This window comes from Anarhichas minor, unplaced genomic scaffold (assembly GCF_050575085.1).
Source record: "Anarhichas minor isolate MPS153535 unplaced genomic scaffold, ASM5057508v1 ptg000018l, whole genome shotgun sequence".
Classification (NCBI taxonomy): domain Eukaryota; kingdom Metazoa; phylum Chordata; class Actinopteri; order Perciformes; family Anarhichadidae; genus Anarhichas; species Anarhichas minor.
In genome coordinates this window covers 6243834-6253128 of record NW_027466464.1, presented here as the reverse complement: position 1 = coordinate 6253128, position 9295 = coordinate 6243834, and the positions used below count along the sequence as shown (strand labels likewise).

The following is a 9295-nucleotide window of genomic DNA, read 5'->3' as shown; positions in this document are numbered from 1 at the left end:
CCTAAGTAAGAAATGTTTCTTAAAGTATTTACTTATGAAACCAATTGAAAAAAATAATAAAGGATGAGAAATGGCTGGACACCAAGCCCTAAATTCAGAAGCCCGCGTCGACCTCCTGTCTTAATCGGCGTGCAAGTTTATACCCATTGACTTTGTCAAGATTGCTAACATAGCATTTAGTTTCAACTCCAATGATGGTTACATAAATGACCAAATCATCGCTTGCCAGGCAAGAACGTGGATGCTGTTGTCATGGTATAATTGCAAAGGGACAGCCTCAGATAATGCTCATTGATTGAGACCCATTGATTCTAATCCGCACTGAGACACTAGCTGCCCCTCTGAGTGAGGCATATATACTGTACCTGTATCGGCTTTGATTGACTCCACAACATACCAAATTCTTACTCGCCAATGTATTGCCATTTGATTTCAAAATAAAAACAACTTGTAGCCCCAGGGCACCCGTTTGAAGCTCTCCAATCCCATAATCCACACCGTTTTCTTCATTTGTGAATGTGAAAATAAAATCGGACCAAACCAATATGGCCTTTATATTATCACTAACCAGCCTCAGTTTCCTCATAAGCACATTATATGAACCTGACATCATGTTTATTTGATGACAATAACATAGTTTGGTCAATATAGTGCAATAAGTGCAAAGCAATCAAAACAAATAAAGTTGAGAAGGGATAGAGAATCTGCGAACGCTTGTATAAAAATAGGTGTTACATTGATTAAAATATCAGTATTACACAACATAATTAATACTTCAAATATCATTTATGAATTTTGTTTTGTTCTACATATTAAGAATGAATAACCATATTCATTTTTAATACAATAATCTCCTTTATGAGAGCTCATTGAAGGCTAACCCGCCTTCCAATTCCAAGAAGTGCAGAAAGCATACAAAGACACTTTTTTTTTTTTTTTTTTCATCTTCTTCAAATGTCGCAGTCTTTTTTGAACATTAGGGGTGTGCCACTTTCAAAAAAAGCCACTTTTACAATGCAGAGCTACAGTAAATGAAACTACAAACATAAGCCTTTCCAGAGGATCATGGAGTATGATGACACAGGTAATATTGATGTAGAATCAAAAGTTTTGAAAAGACATGGCAGATTATATCAATAAATACTTACTTACAGACTACAGCAGAAAATAGTCCTACACAGTTTCGATGATCTGCTGTACAGTGTTTTTGTCCAAGAGTGTGGTTTTATAAACATTTCTTTTCTGATTCACAATATACCTTATGTATGGTTATAATCCTGAAAATTAAGCTGGGTAAGATTTACCTGTACACTTACATTTTGTGTGTTATTCGATCTTCACCATAGAAAAATAGATTTTGCATCATCAGTTAAGTAGAGCAATTTTGTTCATCCGTGTTTCAGAAAGCTGTATCCATTCCTGTAATGTCATGTTTCAGAAATAAGAATAAGATTGTTCGGCACACCCCGTTACAACTCCTTTTGCTTGTGTGTGTCGTGCCAAGGCACCCAATAAACTGAGCCACTGTTTCAAGGAGGGTCAAGAGACAAAATGCTTCATTACATTAATGATTCTGTTGCTCAGAACTGGCTGAAGGTGGTCTGTTTCTCAAGAACTTCGAGGTAATCGGGCTCAGACTGCAGTTTAGCTTTTAGCTCCAAATACTCATTTCTGTTGGGCTCAACATAAACAGTACTGGGTGCCGTGCCATAGAGCACTGTTTCTCTTATCCTCTCCGGGTGCAAGAACTGACGTCTGACATCAAAATTTGGGTTGTACGTGTACGACACAGGCCCTGTGTACTTGTACTCTAAATTGGCGCCTGCTGGGATGGACGGGATTGACGGATGGGGGGGCTGTTTATCGTGATCGAGGATGCCTCTGAAGAAATGGTCTGCATCCGGGATAGGGGAGGGGTTCTCACGTGGCTCGATGGTGCTAACACTGTACGTAGGGCTCCTCATCGTACTGCTATCCCTCTCATCATCCGGGGTACTCCTGTACGTGACCTTGAGCTCATGGAGGTCACGGTAATCCTCCACTGTGTTGCCTTCTCGTGACCTGTAAATGGGGTTTTTGCACATATGGCCCATGGGGTGGGGGATATACTCATAGACGTGGCCGGCTGGGGCCTTGACTTTGGGGCCGGAACGGTTGCTGTAGAGGCTGTACTGCAAGTTAAAAGAGCTGACGTCCGAATTGTTGGTGCTAGTGCGGTCACTCTGGGACTTTTTACGCTTTTTCATCACGACTACAAACAGCCCCGCGGCCACGAAGACAGACATGATGAAGACGAGCAGGAGGCTGAGGATGAGGACAGAGAGGGGGACGGTGCTGCTGGGGGTGTTGAACTTCTGTGGCGCACCCGTGGTCACGATCCTGTCGTCCATGGGCTCTTCCGTAGGGGGCGTCGGAGAGACGTTAGCGTCAGAGTAGTCTGGGCAGAGCTGCTCTGACTGGATGGAGCGCACGTCCATTCCCGTGTGGCGCCGTGGCGTTTCGCACACAATCTCGTTGACCACGGTGCCTGCGCTCAGCTGCTCCAGCCATATCTTCATTCCCACTATGTCACAGGAGCAGTCCCAGGGGTTTTCGAACAGATCCATCTGCAACAGCAGCTTCAGCTGATCTAAAACACCACTCACAGGCAGGTTTTGGAAATGGTTGTTGCGAAGATTGAGTCGAGACAGGGAGAGGCTGGAAAAGATGCCCACGGGTAAAGTTTTCAGAAGGTTGTTGTTGAGGAAGAGCAGCTGGAGATTAGGGAGGTAGCGGAAAGTGCCCGCATCGACCTCCTTGATTTTGTTGTACTCTAAATAAAGATACTGCAAGTTCTGCAAACCAAAAAACATTTCTCCTGTAAGCCTGTCCATGAGATTACCATTCAAATACAGCCTACGCAGGTTGGTTAAATCCCCAAAAGCCCGGTCGTGGATCAGACTTATCCTGTTGTTTCCCAGGTGAAGCAAATCCAATCCAACAGCATCCACGAAATCTGATCTCCGCACCACAGGGATGTAATTTCCAGTGAGATACATTTTTTTAGGATTGTATGGCTTGGGTTTTAGATCAGAAATGCTTTCAATCTTTCTCTCTTGGCAGTTGACATTCAGCCCGATCTCGGATATCTGCAGGTTGCACGTGCAGGCAGCTGGACAGTCCAAAGGCACAGGAGATTTGGTCTGAAAAGCAATGATGGGGCCATAATTGTAAGGGTTACCGCCAGGTATTCGGGAAGTGGGCTTTAACCTAGTTCTGTTAAATTGCCGTGTGCCCTTAGTCGGCCTAGAGGAGGACCTAAAAACAGCCGAGGAGGTGGCGGAGGCGGTGACAGCAGCAGGTGTGGTGTGGTAATATCCATTGGTGCTGCTAGGGGGTGCAGGCCTGATAGTGTCTTCCAAGGGTCTTCTTGGGCAGAGCTCCTGCTTGGACACCTCATCCAGGTCCCTACCGTGGAGCCTGAATGGAGTCGAGCACACCACTTCCCCCACCAGAGCGGTGTAGGCTATACTCTCCAGCCAAGCCTTCAGAGCAATCAGCTCGCAGGAGCAATTCCACGGGTTCTCCTCCAGTTGTAATTCCACGACTTTGTCCATGTGCTCCAAGAGGCCGATGTAGGGGAACATTTTTAACCGGTTCCCCCTCAGGTCCAAGTGCGTAAGGGGGACATTCCGGAAGATATTCGTGGGCAGAGCAGAGAGCAGGTTGTCGTTTAAAATCATCACTGTCAGTTGGTGTAGTTTGCTCAAGGCATTGGGCTCTATATTGGTGATGTAATTATAATCAATCTGAAGGTATTCCAAACTCTCCAGTCCGACAAAGGTGTCGTCCCTCATGAACTCGATCTTGTTGTTATTCAGGTGCAACCTTTTTAATCCCTGGAGTCCATTGAAGGCACCTGACTCTATCTCCGAGATATCATTGTTCCCCAAGTGCAGGATGGTCACTCCTGTGTAATTGATGAAATCATTGACTGACAGCTTCTTCAGGAGGTTCCCTGTCAGCAGGAGGTGGTACACGGAGAAATGGACCGGGCTGATCTCCGTCAGTCTGATGATGCCCCGGTTCTCGCAGCTCACCGTCAGGATCCCTTCCTTCTCCTCGCACGTACACAGGTTCCGACAGATCTCCCCATAATTGTCATACATCTCGACCAGCCTCAGAGATGATGCAATCAGGATTATTTTGAGGATCCAGATATGCATTTTTCCTGGGAGAGGATGCCCCAGCTCACTCAAGTGCGATACCAGTATGAGGAGTCATCTAAAAAGGAGGAAAAGAAAAGGACGGGTTCTGTTTTATAGAGCATTGAAAACAAAATAAAACATATGTGACAAAATGCAATCATAGTACTGAACTACTGACAGAGCAGACCCTGGTGAACAAGTATCCATAACAAATACACAGGCAAAGACAAGTGGACCCATTAATGTTTGTTCATTATGCAGATGTGTTGTGTCGGCACCGTTGTTTTTTATTTTTTTTGGGGGGGGGGGTTTTGAGGGCGTCAGAGAAAAAGCGAGCTGGATGAATGTTTAATAAATGCATACTTAAACGATAATATATAATCAAGCAGATGACACAACTACCCGCGGTGGATGGCCACTGCGCATTTTTGATAGCTCGCCTGAATTCCAATCTATCTTGGGAGGGGAAAAAAAAAAAACCTTCGCCATCCACCGCGTGCAGACTGATAGATCTGGTCATTTACTTATTCAATCTCTTGAGAATTTGTTCTCACAAAGAAAAATGATATATATATATATATATATATATATATGCATGTGTATCACATCACTTCGTGCGATGGATGATGTGGCGTTTTTTTCCCGATTTAATCATTCAAATAAACTAACATTAAAATCCCAAAGATGCAACTCCTGTAACCGTTAAGATTTCTCACTTACCCCACATACCCGACGACTTGGTAAAGGTGGGGAAACTGTCGGATCCCTTCTCTCCACCTCCGTCCAAACAACATAAGAACGGGGAATGTATTCGCCTGCTATGATTAAACCGATCCCGGGTAAAAAGATGATGCCAAATGCAGGCTCTCATAAAGGAATCGTGTGAGAGAAGCACTCCGTGATCATCTTAAAATCCGGCCTGCGATAGAAAATGTGAAAATCAGCCTACAAGGCGACAGTCGCAGCCTTTCTTGTGCCCACGGGCGAGAAAAAAGAAAAAAAAAGAAACGAGGAGTTGATCAAAGGCAAATCAGCAAGTGCTGTTGATCTCGTGGCGGATCTCTGATCGAAATTGCATTTTGACGGGGAGTAAATAATTCTATAATCAAGTATTCTGTATGGCATCTGCTATATAGAAGGTTACAGATAGTCCCTCTCTCTCTCTCTCCCTTTCTCTCCGCCATAGACGCGTGAGTGCGCGTGCACACGCACACGTTCTGTCTGTGTGCGCTCCTTAAAAGAACACAAAAGCCTACACATCGACCCAGTAAGTCTCCCTAAATATGCGCGTTTTAACACACGAGAACACACACGACTGTTACATACGATTGGGGGCGCCCGCTTTCATGTCATTCCGTCTCACACCTGAGTAGCCTATTGCCATAAAGCGAAGAAATACCCATCGCCTCTGGATATAAAATAGATAACTTGGAAGCCTGTGCGTCTATCGCCGCCGGGTATGCCCGTGCCGAGGCAGTGCTGTTGTTCGGAACGAATACAACTGTGATGATATATATGTGAGCATAAAAAAAACTGCAGGTTTTTTATTGCAATAGCAGCCGCAGACAGCTTGCTTAACGGCATCTTTAAAAAAAACGGGATCAACTTCGGCAATGCAACGGGGGTTTGGAACTAGATTTCAGCACCACGGACAGATCCCCCCCACACCCCGCCCGACATAATGTTAAAGCACATAACGCCTCAGCGCAGACGGGCAGTAGAAAGAGAGAGAGATAGACAGAAAAAAACATTGTCCTCTTACCGTGCTGATCCCGGTAAACGGCAAAGCATCCCGAAAATCACGACTGTGCCCCGTCTTTTTGCTCCAACCTCAGTGAAAACATGGGTATGGGTGATTTCACCGCCCGCACTTCCGTCGGGTGTCAAAAAAAATATCAAAAATAATTACTTAAAGTCAAGTCTCCTCGGTGTTTAGCTCCATAAAGCAGGCATCGAAGAGCACATATACAGTCTCATTCAGGCCAATAACGTGACTGCCCGCGCGGCAAAACGGGCGCCTGTATTCTTCCAGCAACGACAGAAATTAGCAGCAGCAGCAGCATCTCGGAAAAACAGCCAAAACCAAAGTTCGAACATGGTAAAGAAAAGGGGGCGAAGGAAAACTCGGTAATCCCACATCAGACGAGACTTGCCGCATGCATTTTAACTGTGCCTTTCATCCATGCGCACTGGCGAAGCGGAGGAGAGAGGCACGGATCCCCTTGTCTGCTGCCAGTGGTGCGGCTTGTACAAGTGTATGTATAGATCTGTCCAAGGTCTCTTTTATTTCAATTGCCACACTGTTCAAATCGACCGGAGATCAGCGGATATGTTCCTCCAGACTCGGATACAGGAATCCGATCCCCCTTTTCTTTTTGCTCCAGCCCTGCATTGCTCATAACATATCCGATAAATATACACACGAGCTTTATCTTCCCACCAACGTTTCAACTAGTGGAACTTGATCTTGGTCGGTGCAAACCAGCGCATCCCCTACAGCGATCGGACGTATTATGAAACAATTACCGTAGTATATGGCGGGCGAAATCACTCGTAAAAACGCATAAATCCCTCCCCCAATCTCACGACTGTCACGGCGCAGAAATGAAAAGCAATGTAATGCGTGCAATACTCTTTAAGGGGGTATGGTAATGTGGAGGAGGTGGGGTGTGTGTGTGTGTGGAGGGGGGAGTGGTGGGGTTGGAATGGAGAAGAGGGAGGCTGGAAGAAGACCCGTAGAGGGCAGCACAATGATGATGAAAAAGGCAGCTTGGCAAGGCTTGCGTTTCCATGCTGCACTTTGTTATTCGGTGTATTTCAATTCAGCAGCAACAGCCATTTGATTTGTCACTCAGAGCTTTTTTCTACCAAGCTGGGGCATCTTATTCACATTCCTTAGAGAGGTAAGACACCGCTTTTTTCTTTGGTTTTGAATTCTTCCCAACCAGCCTTTTAATTTCCTCGGAGAGAAGCCGTATATGGCCCGACACTCATCCTGGATTCATCATGCGTCTTCATTATTCAGTCTGGAAGGACATTCCATGAACAGCCTTCAATGATTGCAGAACTGCTGGAATACATGTACTTATTAGCAGCACATTGTCTGTCCCCCCCCCCTCTATGTGGGGTGACGAACAATCTGAATCCCTTCGACATCGCGACCTGCCCGAACAAAAGGAACATCCTCGTTTGAATTGACCGCATCAGCTCACAGTGCTATAGACAACGCCCACGAAGCCGACCTTCAACCTTTAACTCAGCAGAGTGGGTATTAAAAGTTGGAGACAAATAAGGTCAAGCAAGCACTCATCCGTGCACCTCATATCTCTTTATGGACGCTTCCAAACACAAGGATTAAGCCAATAGTCCCAGAAAAACACACACACTTACAAGAGATCTGCATTGAAAGAAATGAATGTACTGCATGCAGGATTAGGCTTAATCCAGTTGTGCACCAAATACTCTCGCCCGCTAATGCTGCCATGTTGCTGAAAGCGCTCTGTATTCGACCAAATCGTGGCTTATTGTTGAAAGAGCAAATCAAGTGGAAGCCACGGCTGCCCTCTTACCCTCTTGCTGTGGGACAAGAAAACTTTAGAAGCACTTAACTAAAGCCTGAACAGAAAATCAAATTAAATCTCGTATATGGTGGGGCCGCCATGTCCAAAGAGATTTCCCACTTAGTCAGTATTGTGTGGTAATAAGTCAACTCCTATGCTCTCTTTAGCATGCGCCGAGCGTCAATAAGCGGATGTGGCATCCATGCCGCCTCTCCCAACTCTGGCGCAGAGATGCTTTGAATTATCTTAAAGTCTCTGTAATCGTATTAACAGTGGTCTATCCTGTGGGGATGGACAAATGGGTATCCGCGGAACTCCGGCGAGGATACAGACATGGAATGCATGCAGGGTGTGTGCTCCCTCCCTCTGGAAGGGAATGTGGCTGCATGGCTCCCCTGAGAGACATCGTGGCATCAAAGAGAGGAGAGTAGCTGTCCTAAATACAGTTTTTTTTTGCCTTAAATTACTTTATGTACTGCTGATGGGAGAGGTACATACCCTTGATAAAGTAACATCTGGGTAATGAGGGCGTGTTTTATAGCTATAACTTGTATAAAAGTGTGTCTGTACACTGGTGTGTGTGTCTGGGAATGTTTTCATGTGCTCCTTTTTTTCTGTGCGCACAAACATGAATCTCTCCCTCGCAAAGGCTAATGGGTTCCTCCAAACACGAAAGCTATTATCATAGATCAGCTGCATTTAACATGTCATATTATCATCAGGTCTGGCACAAATTATGAAGTAATTAAATGCAAATGAAAGTTCATGCCATGTAACATGTATCGTTGCATGAACCTGTCTTGATGCATTTCTTTTAACCATGTTGAGAAGGATTTCACTATTAGCATAATAGCTATGAAGGGATGCTACGTTAGGGTCAAGTAGTTGATATCTGTTCCATTTTTAACATATTTGAGCTTTATTTTATGTTTAATTTGGCACCAGTTTGCCGGCACATTGGCAATGGTTCGTTACTGTTGGCACAGCAACCACTGGTGTGCCAGACAAGCATTATGAATGTGAACAAAGGTTTAGTCCAGGTACTGCAGTGAGAGAGAGCTCCATCTTCACAAAATATGCTTCTCAGGAGTCAAGAAATAAACTCCATGTCTTGACACTGAGAAATAAAAAAGGTGTTTGAACGCTATTCAAAGCACGGAAGTGAACTATGAACATGGGCTTCTTGTGAGCACATGCACAATTCAATATTAATATGCTTTGTGGAATCAGTTCATAGGAGTTGCGTTGTCGGAGATATTAAAGAAAAATGATTGTGGAAGACAGGCTGGGAGCCAAAAGCAGTGGGCAGGGGGAATAATTAAATGTGTCTAAAAGAAAACATCTCAGTGGGGACATACAATGCAGCGCCGCACCATTGGTTGGCTTCGCAATTTGTTTGACAATGCTGTGTTTGTGAACAAATCTTCCAGAGACTTAATTGAATGTTACAATTCTGCTTGATAAATGAATTGGGGCTTAGTGTGTAAGCGTGATTTCTTTTACTCAACCTTTATCCATGTAAGGTCAGCTTAAACAAAAAAACAACCT

At 44.8% G+C, this 9295-nt stretch overlaps 1 protein-coding gene across 1 annotated transcript; it reads right to left on the bottom strand.

Moving 5' to 3' along the window:
* Window positions 1–1580: 1580 nt before the first annotated feature.
* slitrk5 (SLIT and NTRK like family member 5) lies at window positions 1581–4220 on the bottom strand. The gene has a single exon (XM_076094951.1). The coding sequence runs from the start codon at window positions 4203–4205 to the stop codon at window positions 1581–1583; it is 2625 nt and encodes an 874-aa protein (XP_075951066.1). The 5' UTR covers window positions 4206–4220.
* Between the last annotated feature and the right edge of the window lie 5075 nt (window positions 4221–9295).

Coding starts and splice junctions, on each gene's coding strand:
- slitrk5 (XM_076094951.1), bottom strand. CDS start 4,205: ATGCATATCTGGATCCTCAAAATAATCCTGATTGCATCATCTCTGAGG.